This window comes from Glycine soja, chromosome 1, assembly GCF_004193775.1.
Source record: "Glycine soja cultivar W05 chromosome 1, ASM419377v2, whole genome shotgun sequence".
NCBI lineage: Eukaryota > Viridiplantae > Streptophyta > Magnoliopsida > Fabales > Fabaceae > Glycine > Glycine soja.
In genome coordinates this window covers 50,850,596-50,870,841 of record NC_041002.1, presented here as the reverse complement: position 1 = coordinate 50,870,841, position 20,246 = coordinate 50,850,596, and the positions used below count along the sequence as shown (strand labels likewise).

Below are 20,246 nucleotides of genomic sequence, written 5' to 3'. Positions count from 1 at the left end.
CACTCATTTGGTTCATGCACTATAAGTTGAATGAATTAATTATATATGAAAGAAATAGTTTCGAATTGGTTTAGATTCATTCTCAACCATTATCTGTCAATCATGTAGTCCCTAAAGCTCTCGGCTGGAAGATATATGGTATTTTACTCTGCTACAAGTAAGTAGAGGACTTATGGGAGAACAGTGCACAACTTTGTTCACATTATTCACAAAAGCGTCCAAAATGCAGGCTCTGATGATTACAAAAACAATTGAAGTAATTGATGGCTAGTCTTCAAACAATTGAATCTTTCCAGAAAAATTAAAATAAAAAAGGACGAGAAAAATGATTATAAAGATCTAAGCGATCTATCTATAATTGGGGTGTAGTAGTGTATGAAGTATGAACGTATCGCTTCTAATTAAACACCACTCACGTACACAACTTTTTCAGGCACAGTAACCATGCATCCCAATGAAGTGGGAAAATGAAAGCTCACAAATGGGGTAGGGGTAGAGTCCTGAACTGGGGGCATAAGGCCTGTGGAGGTTTCATTTTCTCTGCTTTGTTCAAGAGTAAGACAGAATAGTGTGACACTGTGTCACGTGTAGGAGAGCAGAAAATAATCAAATATGGACCTACTTTGCCTTCGTGTGAAATCTGAAATCGTTATTTCTAACGAACTTAGGACAACCACACAAGCAAGACGAAATATCATATCTAATTAAACCAATATTTTAACAAATTAAGTAAACAGATATTTGTATATGTTGGCTCAATTTATTCATCCTCATTTAATGTAAAAAAAATTAACCCATATTTGTCCTTCTATTTTTTTAAAAAAATCTTAAATAATCATGAGTTTCTTATTATTTTTTATTCTATTTATATTCACTCCAAAGGTTTACATGATAAGCAAAAAAACCTAATGTGTGGGACCTTGGTATCTGGCATATATAATTGACAGTAATAAAGACACTCTATTCTATATTATATGAGTGACGATTAAGCTATTTTAAAAGTAATTTTTTATTAAAAAAATTATAAATATCGAATTTTAATAATTTAACTGTTAAATAAATTTTTTATCTAGCGAATCAAATTTACATTTTTATAAAATTTTATAATTATTTAATATTTCGTTAGTAAAATTTAATTTAATGTATAATATACTTTTTAATTAAAATATAAATGAATATAAACTGTAAGATAATATATAACTATATGTTTGATTTATCTAATATTTAATGTGCATGATAGTTTTGATAATTGACAGTTTAAATTCTTGATCTTTAGTGTATATATATATATATATATATATATATATATATATATATATATTATACAGAAGTAATAGAACTAATTGGCCCTGATAGTGAAAGGTTAATTAATTGATTGATCACAGTGTAGCTGATACCTAGAAGTTTGTAGTATGGAGACAGTGAGTGATAAGTGCTCCCAATTACTTTCCCTGATGAGTAGCTTATAATATATGCACATTGCTTTGTGCTCACTTTTCTTGTTTGGGCCAATATGTACAGTTTAACGTGCGGAAAATATCAGATTTGGCAATGTTGAGAAAATGACCCTTTGTAGTTTTTAAGTAGATAATCCAGACGAGGTTGCTTCCTCGAAAGTTTGTACCACTGAGAAAGAAGGACATGATTAAGGAGCATGTTATAAAGCCATATATGTGATTTAGACATGTACTATTGTGTCTCACCCATACTTACAAATAGGAAACTAACGTATGCTCCTCAGCTCAAATATAAAGGAACCAATCCGGTGAATGCATGTAATATAACATCGAAAGCACGTATAATGCGAAACACGAAAGTTGATTTGTCACCACATTTTCTAGCAAAATTAGTTAACCTTGTCGTGACTCCTAGCTTTGTTTCATTGGTAATGCCACTAAATTGGTCCTTTTGACAATTAATTGATCTGCAGATTTCCCTGCAAATTAGCCACTAAAAGGGGTTAGTACTGATCAAATGATTGTACGAGTTATGGAACAATTTTTTCTTTTTTTAAATAAGTCATGGAACAATTGTGCATGTAATATTTGGTGCATCAGCTTCAATATATATAGTTAATCGTTATCCAAATGCAAAGCAACATAGAAATAAATATTTCCCTTGTAAACGTATAAAGTTCTACCTACTTTAGATGGCAATGGGCTTGTTGTGTGCAATCTTATTGGCAATGGGACCCAAATTATTATCTTTTTCTCAACTTTCGCATCAGTCGAGTATGTCTCCGGACAAAATCGGCTTGGGCCTGAGGTAATCCTTGCTCGTGTGGAATAATAGTGGCCATGTAAAGTTCAGATCGTGTTACACATAATTCAGATCATGTTTCACCTACAAAAACCCTTTCGCCCATTCCAAAGGCCACCAGTTTTTTTTTTTCCCCTTAAAAATTGAACTCAAAGTATTAGTGAGTTTACACCAACTTTTCACATAATAAAATTGGTCTTAGAAAATATTATTTTGCTTTTTTTTAACACTTTCTTTTTCATCTCTCTGTATATTTCTCTTCAAGTTTTAGCACAAGTTTCATTTTCTCTCCTTTTCTTTCTCTTTTCATTTCACTCGTTTATTGCACATCCTAAGTGTGAAAAAAATTTACCTTAAAAAATCTTAGTTTTAATATTTTAATAATAGTATGTTATCAACGGATCAAAAATAACAACAAATACCAAAAGAAATTTTTTTAAATATAAGAAAGTAAAATAAAAAAATATTTTTAAATAATAAATAGAAAAGAATATATATATTTATTACAGGTATGAAAAATATATTTAAACATATATATATATATATATATATATATATATATATATATATATATATATATATATATATGTTTATATATGTATGTTGTAGCATAGGGAAAAGATTGTCGTAAAAAAATTTATACATTATATTTTAAGAAATTAGATAGTCTTTTTAGCATATAGATGTCACATTTATTGAAGACATTTGTTGTGAAGTATGATAGACTTTCTTTGTATTCGAGATCTACACCGTGAAAGGAATTGTTTGATTTGATAGCAATGAACATGTTTGAATAACACTTATGTGGAGTATAACTAGCCTTCCTTTTAAAACACAAGGTATTTACTTCTACTTTCTTGTCTTGGAAAGTAAGAAAATTTCGTTGAACTTAGTTTCAATAGGAAATCAAACACGCTCTACATGATTAACAGTGATTGACTGTTGGACAATGATTGTCTTTGTGAGATCAAGTTCTTAACCGACACTGAGGACGAACCTATTGACTGGTAAGAGGTCGAGCTACTCGACCTCGTTTTTGCTTCAAATGGTATTTATTTTTTAAAACCAAATCACAAATTAAAATAGAAAAGAGGTGTTTTATTAAAAAATGTTTTTATTATATTGTTGTTTACGAAATAATATTGCAAAATTAATATTACAAAAATATGGCACAAATAGCACTGTTGCTACAAAATTTGCAAGATTGCGAGAGTGAAAAAGCAGTGCAGGTTTTGACATGCCATGTGATGGATTGAATTTGTGAGAAGCGTCAACCATGACAGATTGTTTATGATATTTTCCCAATTATTGGTTCAAATCAGTCATTGCAGTTCAAAGGTACTGTGTGGAAAGACATTTTGCCTGAGCCATCATGTTACTGAAAAAATATTGGTTAAATTATTGTTTTGATCTCTATTTTTATTTAATTTGTTTAACTTAATTCTTCTATTATTAAACAGTTGAATTTATTTTCTTAATTTTTAATATTGAGACAATTTTGTACTTTTTGTCAATTGACAGTAAACAATTACATTTTATTAATTTGGAATTATAACTTTAGATGCAATTACACTAAAAAAAAACTTTAGTTGTGATTATATAATTCTAGATATTAATTGAAAATCGATCTATTCATACATTTTATTTGATCATAATTAATTTTTGAATGTAAAACTAAGCATATAAAAAGTTATTTAAAACTACTCCAGGTGATATTTCAACCTAATTCTAAGTAATTAAACATGGATGAAGCCAATAAGGCACTTTGGAATTTTGTGTTCAAGCTATTCTTGGAATAAAACCAAATTCTCGCTCAGTTAAGCTTTCTTTTCAAAGCAAGCAAAGTTGTGTAAGGAATCCACGTGAATCATAGTTAGTTAGTTACCATCACTTACTATAAATTAAAAAGAAATAAATGAAGGATGAATCCTTTTTCCTAATAAGATCTCAAATCAGAACACTCAGAAATTAAGAAAAGAAAAGAAAAGAAAAAAAAAAGGGAAAGTGCATCTTCGTACGTGCGGTAGTTGTGAAGTACCTACTGATTTTGGAGGAAAAGGCAGCTGTGAATCTCTGGTGGGGTAGGATAATACAATACTAGGTTAAGATTCAACTTGAAAAACACGAAAAAGAAAAAAGAAAAAAGAAAACTATTATCGCTGAAATAAAGAAAGAAGAGGACGTGTGTGTCTTGTGGACACAATTTAGAAAATCAATGATTTAAATAAATTATTTATCTTAAATTTATGAATCACATAATATCATATGAATTTAAAAGTTTTCTATAAAAAATTACTTTAATATTAAAATTGATAGAATAAGTATTTAACTTCCACATTAAATTTTAGATTGAAAAAATAATTCTTCATTTATAATAGTTAATTAAATAACAATTATTTACATAAATAAATCACTTAAATAACACAATATTAAAACCATCAGTTCTGATACTAGAGTTTCTTAAACAACTTTGTTTAACTTTAAACAAGTCCATCTAAACAGTAGCGTTTAACGAGAAGCCGGAGGGTGAGCTTACTGAAACCGGGTTTATAAAAAGAGAAGTAAGATAAGAAAGCGCGTTTGACTTGGTAAAATAAAATCTCCTCAGCCACCGCATAAAGGCATTCGCATCCTTCTCCCGAAATTAAGAAAGCCAAACAAAGCCCATTCGATTTTTTGATCCGATGGGTGACATAGTGAAGCAAATATTGGCGAAGCCGATCCAGCTGGCGGACCAAGTAACCAAAGCCGCCGACGAGGCCAGCTCCTTCAAGCAGGAATGCGGCGACCTCAAGTCCAAGACGGAGAAGCTGGCGGCGCTGCTCCGTCAGGCGGCGCGTGCGAGTTCCGAACTCTACGAGCGTCCCACGCGCCGCATCATCGACGAAACCGAACAAGTCCTCGACAAGGCCCTCGCCCTGGTCCTGAGGTGCCGCGGCAACGCCCTCATGAAGCGCGTCTTCACGCTCAACCCGGGAGCCGCGTTCCGCAAGGTCTCCTTGCTCCTCGAGAACTCCACCGGCGACGTCTCCTGGCTCCTCCGCGTCTCCGCCGGCGACGGAGGCGGCGACTACATCGGCGGGCTCCCTCCTATCGCGGCGAACGACCCGATCCTCTGCCTCATCTGGGAGCAGATCGCCGTCCTCCACACGGGCTCGGCGGAGGACCGGTCCGACGCGGCCGCGCAGCTGGTCTCGCTGGCCAGCAGCAGCGACCGCTACGGGAAGCTGATAATCGAAGAAGGCGGGGTGGGCCCACTTCTGAAGCTTCTGAAGGAAGGAAAACCCGAAGGGCAGGAACACGCGGCACGTGCCATCGGGGTTCTGGGGCGTGACCCCGAGAGCGTTGAGCACGTGATCCACGTGGGCGCGTGCTCCGTCTTTGCGAAGATCCTCAAAGAAGGTCCTATGAAAGTGCAAGCTGTCGTGGCCTGGGCCGTGTCGGAACTCGCCGCCAATTACCCCAAGTGTCAGGACCTTTTCGCCCAGCACAACATCATAAGGCTACTCGTCGGTCACCTCGCTTTCGAAACCGTCGAGGAGCACAGTAAGTACACCATTGTCAGCACCAAACCCACTTCCATCCACGCCCTCGTCATCGCCAGCACCAATAACGTCAAGATGGAAGATCCATTTCTCGACAACCAAAACAAAGCACGAATGCCACATCCCTTGGGTGAAAGACCACGAAATCTCCATAGAGTAATTACTAGCACAATCGCAATGCACGCTGCCACCAAACACGGAAACGAATCAAATCCCAAGACCAATGGAGTTGGTAATGATGCCAAGCAAGGAAATCAGGATCAGAATCAGAATCACCAGCCAAACTATTCACATTCGGGGATAAACATGAAAGGAAGGGATCATGAGGATCCTAAGACTAAGGCTAACATGAAGGAAATGGCAGCGAGGGCTCTCTGGCAATTAGCGAAAGGAAACTCGCCAATTTGTCGTAGCATTACTGAATCAAGAGCACTGCTCTGTTTCGCTGTTCTTCTTGAAAAAGGAACGGAGGCTGTGCAGTACAATTCGGCTATGGCGGTGATGGAGATTACAGCAGTGGCAGAGAAAGATGCTGAATTAAGGAAATCCGCGTTTAAGCCCAACTCTCCTGCTTGCAAAGCCGTTGTTGATCAAGTGGTGAAGATAATAGAGAAAGCGGATTCGGAGCTTTTGATTCCGTGCATAAAGACGATTGGGAATCTGGCGAGGACCTTCAAGGCGACGGAGACAAGGATGATAGGGCCATTGGTGAAGCTTCTTGACGAAAGGGAAGCGGAGGTGTCAAGGGAAGCGTCGATTGCGCTCACGAAATTCGCGTGCACGGAGAACTACCTTCACGTGGATCACTCCAAGGCGATTATAATCGCCGGCGGGGCCAAGCACTTGATTCAGCTGGTGTATTTTGGAGGGGAAGAGATGGTTCAGATTCCAGCGCTGGTTCTGCTCTCCTACATTGCAATGCACGTCCCTGATAGCGAGGAACTTGCTCAGGCTGAGGTGCTTGGAGTCATTGAATGGGCCTCCAAGCAATCCTCCATTGCTAATGACCAAGCAATCGAGGCCTTGTTGTTGGAGTCCAAGACCAAGTTGGACCTTTACCAGTCTAGAGGTCCTAGAGGATTCCATAAATTGCATTTGCATCAGTAGGATCATTCTAATTTGTAAAGGTTCTTCTTTTTTCTTTCTTTTTTTTTTCATTCATTTTTGTTCTTTCATTCACTTCGCTGTGTATACAATCGATTCACTTGTTCAATTGTCCCGATAATATTGTTTTTCCTCATCCATCTGTTCTAGTGTTCTACACCTCCTTCCTCTCCCTGTTACTCTATACTCTACAAAGGTTGAATTGCATGCTCAACAGACCCTGTATGTATGATTTCTGATAATATTTTCATGACACAATTTTTATTCAAATGTTGATATAACACCACCTAATAATACTCTGAGCATATTTTCACTATTTTTCTTCTTGAGCAATTTTTTTACCTTAAGGTAGATCGCAGAGCGTTGCATGATTTGCTGTCTTCAATAGTTTACTATTCATAGCTGGGCTGAACCATATAGAAAAAGACTCGAGAGAATATTTTATTGCTTTGAACGATTCCTCGGCTTTTCGGGGCGAATAGAAAGCAGAGAATATATAGATAGAAAAGGACAAGTCTAGTTGACCTGAATTATGGCGATGGATCATGGTCCAAAAGATTCGAACGCTAAAGTTGGACCTGTTCAAACTAACCCACCTTTAGTTTACTTGAATATATTTTTATTACATCATGACACTGTATTGCAAATAAAATATAGTTAACTTGCAAATTTATGACGATATTCTCCTATGTCGTGAAGTAAGAAAAGAACCATTGACTTTACTTTAGAAAGTGGAACCAAGAATTAGGTGCAGCTGAGGTTGTATACTTGGATTATGGATCATAGCAAGTTGCAAACAGCTTCTCAACAAAATACTATTCAAGTCCGAATGGAAGCTAGCTGCTATGAAATGCATATTTACATACTTAACAAATCTTTCTTTCTTTCTTTGCTGGGCAAAATATCTAGATTGCATGATGATTTAATTCCTTTCTGACTGAAAATACGTTACTGAATAAATACACAATGAAGATGAAACCACACGTATGCTGGGCAAAAAGACGACTACAATTTTTGGTATACATATACTAGTTTTAACTAGTCAAACAAATATTTTTCACGTAGGCTTATGCCACACGTAGGTAAAACCCGTTCAAGACGATGGTCAAATGTCTTCACCTTGAAAAAATGTCAGCTCAAACCACACAGCATTTGGATAAAACAGATAAACTAATCCAAGCAAAAATTTCCACGGTGAATAGAACGTGTATAGCTATTGCTTTTCGATACTTATGCTATGGCCAGTGCCAAACTAATCCATTTTTCGCACAGGGGTTTCTCACGCCAGTATGTTGATAAGTAGATTCGTCTTAATCATTGTATCAGTGTCAATGTAGACAAAAGTCAAGAGGTATAGAAAAGGTGAAAACGGTTCACCAACTGTTCAAACTTGCAGTCCATGCTTCTGCACAACAAACATGTCTGCGCAGTCAAAGCCCGGGTTACAGTTAAGCCCAATTACTCATACTCGCCCATCATTTACGAACACAAAAAAAACATAGAACATGCCCAAGTGGTCTACTAACCGAAACCTATGATCTGCTTGTATAAAGCAGATCAAGAAATAAGCATGACATTTTTGTGTTCCTTTTCCCTATGTATAACTAGTACTAAAAAGAGGAAAAGCTTGTTTTCTTCCAATCTGTGATCATAAAAACTTCCAACTTTACCACGTCAGCTAACAAAATACGTACTCCATTGCTTTAAAATATAAAAATATTCCAATGTATATATTCTGAACTTGTATCCTCTCCCGCGGAGTCTTTACCTCCACTATGGGAACTTCAGCGCAAATTTCGTTCATCTCTTTCGGAAGTCTATTTTTCTTCCAATTCTTGACAGGTGATTCTTTACTAAGTAACTATTTTTCATAGCTTTTTGTTCCAAGACTAAAAGTGGTAAAGATTTTTTATGTCTTTAACATTATTTAGGTTCGAATTCAGCAATACTCACTACCACCAACAAGTGCAGCTAGCTACAAAGTTTGGCCAACCATTTCCATTTGGCGCTGGAACCTCGCATATCTCCAACACGGGCTTCGCGCTACAACCAGGAGAATCCAACGTCGCCGGCAAGTTCACCTGCGTCACTAGTGACTGTGGTTCCTCAACCTGGAATGCGCCTGTGGCAATGGTTCTGCTCTTGCGCTCGCGTCTATGGTTATGACCACGACTCCTTCACTTGTGCTTCTGCTGATTATACCATCACTCCCACATCCTCCACAACCACAAGGTCTATGATTTTATTGCTTATGACAATTTTTCTTCACCTTTTTATTAAAATAAAATAAATGATAGTTTTTTAAAGTGTTTGAATTTTCATGCAGTTCGATCGAGCCAGGGAAAAACAAAAACCTAGGAGAAGGAGGTCAAGTGGATGGTTCACCCATAAATAGAGAAATGTTATGAATGTTATATAAATTGTGTTGATTTTGTTGTGGTCTTCTATCAGTTCCGCTTCTCTTAGAACCTGCACAAGATAAAAAAAAAACCAGAAAACAGAAAACAAGCACAGAAATGACAGCTCATCATCATCACATTGATAATGAAAATTACAAGTTCAATACAAGCAGCAGCTAGCTTTGATCTTTCTTGGTTTCTTTTTAACAAAACTTCTCTCAATCACCTAGCTCACTATCTCCTTATGAACACTCTGAATTTTCTGCAACTACTTTGTTTTTCAGCCTGCCATCAATGAATACCATGGTCAAACGTTTATATACACTCTAGATGCTAGTCCTAGGAATAAAGGCTATACTTTGGTGCCAAAATCAATTCAGTTATAATAACTGAATTCAGTTATGGCAGCACCACTTGAAACCTTCCCATTTATGCCTTTTGTGATTTTGAGTCACACACCACAAATCTCCACCTTGACTCCAAATCAACAAGTGTTTATCTTGTGATTCAGGGCTGCACTTCTACTAAACCTGCTTTAGGCATCTTCAAAATTGATCAAGTCTAAGCAGTGCTTGAACTTGACAGTAGATACAGACTTTGTGAACATGTCATTAGGGTTTTCTTCTGTTGAAACCTTCTCCACCTTCACCTTCTCAGAATCAATCACATCTCTGATGAAGTGTAGTTTCACATCTATATGTTTTGTCCTCTCATGGTAACTTTGGTGATTTGCTAAATGAATAGCACTTTGACTGTCACAATGAATTATGACACAGGATTGTGCTATTCCAAGCTCATTTACCATTCCCTTTAGCCAAATTGCTTCCTTAACTCCTTCAGTTAGGGCCATGTACTCTGCTTCAGTTGTTGAAAGAGCAACAACTGATTATTGATTTGTTTTCCAACTGATTGTTGTTCCAAACAAAGTAAACACATATCCAGTTAAGGACTTTCTTGTATCTACATTTCCTGCAAAATCTGCATCTACAGAGCTTGTGATTGTTGCCTCATGTGTTGTCTTCTTGTACCTTAATCCAGCTTTCAAAGATCCATTTAGATACCTCAGTGTCCATTTCACAGCATCCCAGTGTGCACTTCCATGATCTCCCATGAATCTTCTTATAATACTTACAGCATGAGCCAAGTCAGGTCTATTGCAAACCATTCCATACATTATGCTTCCAACACCACTGGCATCGGGTGTTTGATTCATTTTAGACCTTTCTTCAGCTGTTTCTGGTGCTTGAATAACAGATAGCTTTGTATGATGGCCAAGTGGTGTGCTAACAGGTTTGCTTTGATGCATCTTAAACCTTTCAACTACTTTCTTGAGGTAATTGCTTTGGGACAAGAATAGTTCACCCTTTGCCCTATCCCTATGAATATCAATCCCGAGTATCCTTCTAGCCGACCCTAGATCTTTCATATCAAATTTTGTGTTCAAGCTTTCTTTGAGTTTCCTAATCTTTTCCTTGTTAGCACTTGCTATGAGGATGTCATCCATATACAAGAGAAGGTAGAGAACACACACTTTTCCCTTTTTCAGGATATATACACAACTGTCATATCTGTTTCTAATGAAGCCATATCTGATAAGGAGCTCATCTAATTTCAGATACCACATTCGAAGGCTTTGCTTCAGTCCATACAAAGATTTTTCCAGCAAGCACACCTTGTTCTCCCCTTCCTCAAAACCTTCAGGCTGGTTCATGTAAATGGTTTCCTTCAGATTTCCATGGAGAAAAGTTGTTTTAACATCTAGCTGTTCAAGTTCCAAATCATACTGATTTACCAGATCAAGTATGATTCTTATTGAACAATGCTTCACAACTGGTGAAAAAATCTCATTGTAATCAATTCCTTCAACCTGTGTAAAGCCTTTTGCTACCAATCTTGCCTTGAATCTAGGCCTTTTTACTCCTGGAATGCCTTCTTTCTTCTTGAAAATCCACTTACATCCAACAGCCTTCTGCTTCTTGGGTTGATCCACAAGTATCCAGGTCTTGTTCTTTCTTAAGGATTTCATTTCTTCATTCATTGCCTGAAGCCACAGCTGACTATCTTCACTTTCAATTGCTTCCCTCCAGGTCTTTGGTTCTGAATTTTGAATCTCCTCAGTAACATTCAGGGCATAACAGATAATGTCAGCATGACCATACCTCTTTGTAGGCTTTATCACCCTTTTTGCTCTATCTCTAGCCAATTGATAATTGGACAAGTCATGTTGAGTACCTAGCTCTTCATTATCTCCAGTTTCTACTTGATCAGTGTGATCAATAGCATCTCCACTGTCATGATCTGAAATCTCATAATGCTCCACCTCAAAATTGGTTCTCTCTCTACTTGAGTTGTTATCCATCTACTCCTTGCTTAGCATTGTCATTCTGCTCTCATCAAAGGTTACATCCCTGCTAATGATGCTTCTTGTCTCACTAGGTTTCAACTTCCACAGCTTGTACCCTTTAACTCCTTCAGGATAGCCAACGAACACACACTTTAGAGCCCTTGCATCCAGTTTTCCTTGTTTAACATGAACAAAGGCCAGTGATCCTAACACCTTTAATTTTGAGTAATCAGGTGGTTCACCACTCCAAGCTTCCATTGGTGTCTTGAAATCTAAGGCTGATGAAGGGCATTTGTTAATCAAATAGGCTGTTGTGTTTGCAGCTTCTCCCCAAAAGGTCTTTGGCAGTCCTGCACTTAGCAGTATGCACCTCACTCTTTCCAAAATGGTCCTATTCATTCTTTCTGTTAATCCATTCTGATGTGGTGTGAGAGGGACTATTTTGTGCCTTTTGATACCTACTTTCCTGCAAAACTCATTGAATTGCTCTGAAACAAACTCCAGGCCATTGTCAGTCCTTAAAACTTTTAATTTTGTACCAAGTTGATTTCCAATATGAGTATGCCACTCTCTGAATTTTTGAAAAGCTTCTGATTTATTTTTCAAAACATACAGTCATACTCTTCTTGAGAAATCATCTATGATGGTGAGAAAGTATGAGCTTCCACCATGAGTTTTCACTCTAGATGGTCCCCATAAATCAGAATGCACATACTGAAAAGGCCTAGATGAAACATGAATACCAGTGCCAAAGCTTATTCTATGTGATTTACCAAGCACACAATGATCACAAAATTCAAGTTTATCTAGTTTATCACCACCTAACAAATTTTTTTTTCTCAAGTTCATGTAATCCTCTTTCACTAACATGACCTAATCTCAAATGCCAAAGTTTTGTTTTATCAATCAATGTATTACTAGCTATTGATGCATGTTCAATAATAGTGGAACCTTCAAGAATAAACAAGCCATTACTTTTATTCTTGTTACCCTTAGCTATGATTAAAGATCCATTTGAAATCTTAAGAACACCATTCAAAATTCTAGTTGAATATCCTAGATCATCAAACATGTTTATGGAGATAAGATTTCTTTTGAGTTCAAGAATGTACCTTACATCTTTCAGTAGGTACTCTCTGTTATCAAACATTTTTAGTCTCACAGTTCCAATGCCTTGTACCTTGCAGGGGTAGTTGTTTCCTAGCAGTAGAGCTCTTGCTGGTTTCAGTTTCAGGGTTTCAAAGTAGTCCTTTCTCGGGCTGCTGTGATATAAGCATCCAGAATCCATAATACATTTTGTTTGTGTTTTGGTATTAGAAGCTACTAAAACACCTGCACTCTCATAACCTTCAGAGGCTTCAACTATGTCAGTAGAGTCCAAAGATCCTTTCTTGATCCTGTCTGGGCAGTCTTTCTTGAAGTGATCAGTTTTGTGACAATTAAAGCATTTGAACTTTGTTTTCTGGCCATTCTTTGAATCCCTTGACCTTGATCTGGACTTCTTTCCTCTTGTTCCCTTCTTTTCACTCGTTCCCCTTGAAATATTCAGGCTATCACCATTATCCTCAGATTTGGAGTCTTGCTGTTTTTGCATCTCCTTGGTCCTTATTGAGGTCTGGACTTCTTCTAGGGTAATGTCTTGATCTTTGCCATAAAGAATTGCATCCTTGAAATGTTCAAAGGATTTTGGTAAGGAATTCAGAAGCAAAAGAGCTTTATCCTCCTCTTCAAGCTTTACTTCAATATTTTCCAAATCATCAAGAATCTTGTTGAAATTAGCCAATTGTTCAGTGGCTGTTCTTGACTCTGTCATCTTGAAGGTGTACAATTGTTGCTTCAAGCATAGCCAATTTGCAAGGGACTTTGTCATATACAATGACTCCAGTTTCAACCACATTGAGGCTGATGTCTTTTCTCTTGCAACTTCTCTTAAAGCTTTATCTCCAAGGCATAGAATGATTGCACTTCTGGCTCTATCAATCATCTCTGATTTCTCCTTTGAGCTTAGAGATTCAGACATTTTTTCTTCTCCTTTAAGAGCTTCTACACACCATGTTGAATCAAGATTGCTTCCATCTTGATTCTCCATAACCCAAAGTCATTTTCCCCTGAAAACTTCTCAATATTGTACTTTGTTGTTCCCATCTTTCTTGATCTTGATCCTTTTCCCACAGACGGTGCCACTTGTTGTGGTCTTCTATCAGTTTCGTTTTTCATAGAACCTGCACAAGATAAAAAAAAACAGAAAACAAAAAACAAGTGCAGCAGAACAAGAACCCAAAGATTTACATGGTTCGGCAATGTGCCTACATTCACGGGAAATGACAACTCATCATCATCACATTGATCATGAAAATTACAAGTTCAATACAAGCAATAGTTAGCTTTGATCTCTCTTGGTTTCTTTCTAACAAAACCTCTCTCAATCACCTAGCTCACTATCTCCTTATGAACACTCTGAATATTCTGCAACTACTCTGTTTTTCAGCTTGCCATCAATGAATACCATGATCAAACATATATATTCACTCAAGATGCTAGTCCTAGGAATAAAGGCTATACTTTGGTGTCAAAACCAATTCAGTTATAATAACTGAATTCAGTTATGACAGCACCACTTGAAACCTTCCAACTTGTACCTTTTGTAATTTTGAGTCACAAACCACAGATTTAATAAAATATCTTTTGCTTACCGGTAAAAAAAAAGAAGGTAATCTTGTTATCACATTTTGCTTACAAGAACTTATGGTCTTTTTCCTTTGATTTCATATATAATTTCGAATATAGAATGAGCAATTGTACAATAAACCCTTAAATCTAGACTAGCAACAGTAAAGCTCACACAAAAAGCTTTAACTTTATTTGTTTTTATTTTCATTAATTTTAATATCAAATAACCTATAAAACATATATTTTTTACTCTTTTCCTTTCATTTTCATTTCTTATCAAATATCGAAATTGTGTAGATTTCACGTTATATTTCATAATTCTCTTTTAATCTGATAGTTTTCAAGTAAATTTATCCAATTAAAAAAATTGTAGTTAAATTAAAGAGTGTTTTCTTATCTTATTATTGGTTACAAAATGCTGAAGTCATGCGCTTATGGGCCTAGTTATATATGTTGGGCGCATTTTGGGTCAAAGCTCGAGTGAATTCTGCCCAATACCAAGATGTAAAGAAGGGAAGATATAGTAAAAACAAAACAATAAATTTAGGCTAGTTTTTTGGACCTGCCCTCTTAACATTCGAATCTTGTGTCTCACGGATCCGGCTTCTCTTTACATTCGAATCTTGTGTGAATAAAACACGCATTCACACACCTATATGATCAAAATATATAAATCAATTTTTTCGTTCATTTAAAAATATATAAAAGTATTAAAATATTTATTTATAAAATATTGAATTAATCATTTATCAAAAATTAAAAATAAAATTGTACTTTTATTTTGATGATATATTTTAGTTTGCACGAAATACTGATTTGAAGTATAAAATTTTTAAAATAAATTTGTACAATGATTTATAAAATAATAAAATCCTTATCTATGAATTTTTAAATAATAATTTATAAAATATTTAAAATAAAATTGTAGCTTGATTTTGATTATATATTTTAGTTTGCTAGATTAATAATTTAATGTTAATTTAATTTTTTTCTATTACATTTGTTAAAATATACTACATTTTATAATACATTAAAGTTTTACAAAATTTATTAGTTACTTTTTTAGTTAGTTTTTTTTAGCAATAAAATGAAAACATTTTTGTTATGAAATATGAAACTCAACTATTATTTGAACGATGACATTAATTGATATGAAATTGTAAATTTGTATATTATAGTTAGAATCAAAGAATTGTCGGATTGTAGGTAGAGTTTCATAAAGAGCCTTAGGCAGACAATTTAGGGTAATGAGGAAGAATCCCCTTAGCGTCAAAGATAGACAACATCCACACGTAGGCAACAGACAACTGCAGTTGGTTTTGAGGATATTAACCATGTGGATCATGTTACTGACAAGGTTCATAAGGAGCATCACAAGCTAGTTACGAATCATATAAGTGTTGATATTGAGGGTTTTTTAGACAGACCGCATGATACATCAATGTTGATGTTATATGCTGATCATGTGGCAGCTATAATTTGGGAAGGAGAGATAGTTATTTGTTTAATTATAACCTATTTGAATAACTATTTATCATTTTAATTTACCTAATTAATTTTAATTATTTGCAGGAAAATATTGAGTTGAAATTGACCTCCTATGAGAGGAAGGTTGAGAAATATGGAAGACCTACACCTAAGATTGAAGGCATAGTTACTGTTACAGAACTAAGTTCTTTAGGGACAAGTGACATGAGACTTTTATCTGCTTTTGTGGAGAGGTGACACAAGAAAACTAGCAATTTTCATCTTCCTATATGAGAGCTGACTATTATCCTGAATGATGTGACATCCTTATTAAATCTACCCATTAGAGATGTCTTCCATACCTTTGATGTTGTGAAAGTTGTTAAGTTGCTTGAAGTCAGTAGACACGAAACAAAAGATGAGACTGAGTAATGTAAAGGGGTATATGTTCACTTAGTTTGGCAACAAGATGTTTATCGTAACAAATGTGATACAAAACAATGTACCCTAGCAGCTCGAATATATTTATTGCATTTAATATGTTGCATACTATTTACAAACAAGAGTGTCACACACATTAGTGTGGTATGCTTGAATGAATTTCATGACCTTGGCCAATCTCGGGGCTATTCATGGCGAGGAACTGCACTAGTTCATGTGGATGACAATCTGAATGTTACATCTAAGTATATGAGAAAACATCTTGCAGAATATATCACTCTATTACATGTAATTTATAATGATGATTGTCCCACTATGCATGTGGTTGCAAGTCTTTTTTTTTTCAAAATTTTTATTTATTTTGTTTATATTTCATTAGCAATACATTTTAATTTTATTTATATTAATCGTATTAAAAAAACTACCAATTTCTGTATAACTGATGTTTATACTATAAATTATAATTCATGATTTAGAGTGTAATTTCCACTTTTCTCGCTTTTTGAATAAGACATTCTTAACATTCACTCTTTTTTTTTCCTCCTTGGAAGGTATACTTCATGTACTATTCTTACAACAAGCTAAAAGCCTGAAACATATCTTCAACCATCTTAAATTACTCACTTTTTTATTTTATCTTTATATGTATACCCAACTTTCTTAATTATCTATCTATTTCAAATAAGAATAACCTTAAACTACAATTAAATTTATCATTGCAAATTTAAAATATAATTTTTATATCAAAAAATATTTATTGATTATAAAAATTCTCTCTTATAAAAATAAATAATATTTATCTTTTGAACGTAAGATTGGAGATTTGGAGCCCCTAATGCCAAGCTTGCGCCTTGCCGGCGGCTGCGTAATAACCCTTGTTATACCAATATACATTTTTGACTTTGCACCTACTTGTGGGATTTAACTATTCAAGTATTTAACGCATTCGACAGGGATAAATATAATATTTCATTTCCGGTCCTGCCACTTTTTTTTTTAAAATATTTTTCTTCTGACTTTGGTAGCTTTTCTGCCGATGAAACAAACATGTAGCATGACTTTGATCCTCCGGACTGATTTTGGGTATATAGCAGTGATAGAATGGAGCAGCGATACATGTTAACGTGTACGCGTATCATACGCGCATTAAGGTAATGTTCAGATAAACATTAATACTCATATCATCTGTAATAAATTTTTAAATATAGTATTATGACAGAATATATTCTTTATTTTTACTAAAATTTATTGAATTTTTATGGACTCACTTATATAAAAAAAAATCCTTTCATAGCTTTTTAATTTAACAAATTTAAATTTTTAATAAAAAAAATGTTAGAAAAAGATATAAAAAATGCGTTGTTAACAATTTTTTTTATATTTCATGAATGCTGATTATCTTTTTTGTGTAAAAAAATACTGTTATCTTTTAACTCTTGCAAGTCACTTTGTATGAATGTTTATTTATTTATTTGTATTTCATTAGTAGTGAATTTTGAATAAACGATATATGAATTGAAAAAATATATTTTTTTCATATTATCATTCAATTAATAAATATGATAAGTTTTTTTTATCTTAATTATAATTACCTTAAGAATATTAAGGATGTTTTTTTATAAATATATTAAAGATAATTTCTAATTAATTGACAAAATAAATTTTTACATAGTACATGTTTATTAAATTCATATACTTTCATTTTATTTATATTAATCATATTCACAAAAGAAACTATTTTTTTTACAACTACATAATATTTTAATTTCTAAGGAATGTGGGAAGCTTGTTTAATCCACGTCAAAGGTCAACAACATCGAAACAGCAAGCAACAACATCACTTAGTGGGAAAACCAGTGGCAAACCTAATACCCTAATTCATTCGATGTAAATTATAAAAAATAAAATTAATGGGTTCAATTATATAAATATAAATAAAATAAAATATAAAAATATAAGATTTTATTTACAAATTTAATGAATTTTAAAAAATGAGGAGGTGCAAGTGTCCATCCTTAGAGCCATATAGGTCCATCACTGATCTACATAATAGCGGATCTAAGACCCTAAGTCATTGGATACAAATTATAAAAAATAAAATCAGGATTTAATTATATAAATATAGATAAAATAAAATATAAAAATATAAGATTTTATTTATAAAATTTGATGAATTTTAAAAAATGAATTAGTAAAAGAAAAGAGTTTAATAACTGAAAAATAAGATTCTGAAAAAAATTGTTTGAATATTAAAATTACCTATTGAATGTGAATTCTTTTATCATCTAGAAATAAAAGATAGCATAGAGCTATCACAGTTATTATATGGGATTAGTGGCCGCAACCACGAAGATATGAAAACTTAGGGAACAACATCGACGTAAGCAGCATCGTCCTTTGCCTCTTTCCGTCCAACGATTTAATGTCCGCAGGGAACAGTGTTTTTCACTTAATCTCTATATATAGAATGGCATTCATCGTGACTATGGCAACAACTTGTAATGTCCGTATGGGAAATTCAACTAAAATGTCATCCATCGTGACTATGGCAAGTCTATTTTTCTTCCAATTCCTATCTGGTGAGTAGGTGACTCTTCATACTTTACAAGTTAATTTTTTTGTTTCAAGACTAAAAATGGTAAGATTAATATAACAGGTTCGTGTTCAACGAGACTGACCATCACCAACAAGTGCAGCTACACAGTTTGGCCAGCAATTTTATCCGCCACTGGAAGCTCGCCGCTCTCCACCAGCGGCTTCGTCCTCCAACCGGGAGACTTCAAGATCGTCCCTGTTCCTCCCGCTTGGTCCGGGCGACTATGGGGACGTACTCTCTGCTCCCTAGACATTACCAGCACCAAGTTCTCATGTGTCACCGGTGACTGTGGCTCCACCACCATAGAATGCGTTGGAGGAAACGCCGCCCCACCGGTTACTCTGGTGAAGTTCACTCTGAACGGCACAGGCGGGCTCGACTTCTACGAAGTGAGTCTCGTCGACGGTTTCAACCTCCCCGTGAGGGTGAAGCCTCGTGGCGGCAGGAACTGCAGGGCTACTGGTTGCGTGATGGACTTGAACTTATCGTGTCCGACAGAGCTTAAGGTGATAAGAGACGGAGACGCCGTGGCGTGCAAGAGCGTGTGCCAAGCAGAGCCATGAAGTCATGAAGTCTTAAACAGTCGGAAATCACACCGCTCTTTGATTTGACTCACATTAAGTTCAGTAATTTTCAGATAAACATTAATACTAATATAATCTTTAATAAATTTTTAAATATAGTATTATGACAGAATATATTCTGTATTATTACTAAAATTTATCAAATTTTTATGGACTCACTTCTTATTTTTTTTAAAATAATTCTTTCGTAGCTTTTTAATTTAATAAATTTAAATTTTTAATAAAAAAACATGTTAGAAAAAAGATATCAAAAAATGCGTTGTTAGCAGTTTTTTTATATTTCATGAATGCTGATTATCTTTTTTTGTGTCAAAAAATACTGTTATCTTTTATATATATTTATAATTAATAGTGTAGTATAAAATGAAGTTAACTCTTGCAAGTCACTGCACAAATTGTGTGAATGTTTATTTATTTATTTGTATTTCATTAGTAGTAAATTTTGAATAAACGATATATGTATTGAAAAAATATAATTTTTTTATATTATCATTGAATTAAAAATTAATAAATATGATAAGTTTGTTGATCTTTATTATAATTACCTTAAGAATATTAAGGATGTTTTTTTTTATAAATATATTAAAGATAATTTCTAATTAATTGAAAAAATAAAACTTTACATAGTACATGTATATTAAATTCATATACTTTCATTTTATTTATATTAATCATATTCACAAAAGAAAATATGATTTGTTTTAGAATTACATAATATTTTAATTTCTAAGGAATGTGGGAAGATTTTTCGTCCTTCCTTTGTCTCTTTTCTTGAATTGTAGTTTCAAAGCTCAAGAGATACTGCGATGTAGCCAATGGGGGGGGGGGGGGGGGGGG

At 34.6% G+C, this 20,246-nt stretch overlaps 2 protein-coding genes across 2 annotated transcripts; both read left to right on the top strand.

Moving 5' to 3' along the window:
• The first annotated feature begins 4,839 nt into the window (after positions 1-4,839).
• On the top strand, positions 4,840-7,189 carry LOC114419796. Its single transcript, XM_028385586.1, has one exon. The coding sequence runs from the start codon at positions 4,944-4,946 to the stop codon at positions 6,909-6,911; it is 1,968 nt and encodes a 655-aa protein (XP_028241387.1). The 5' UTR covers positions 4,840-4,943; the 3' UTR covers positions 6,912-7,189.
• Positions 7,190-18,683: 11,494 nt separating this feature from the next.
• Positions 18,684-19,388, top strand: LOC114405682 (thaumatin-like protein 1). Its single transcript, XM_028368139.1, has 2 exons — positions 18,684-18,808; positions 18,886-19,388. The coding sequence occupies exons 1-2, from the start codon at positions 18,697-18,699 to the stop codon at positions 19,386-19,388; spliced, it is 615 nt and encodes a 204-aa protein (XP_028223940.1). The 5' UTR covers positions 18,684-18,696.
• The last annotated feature ends 858 nt before the right edge of the window (positions 19,389-20,246 follow it).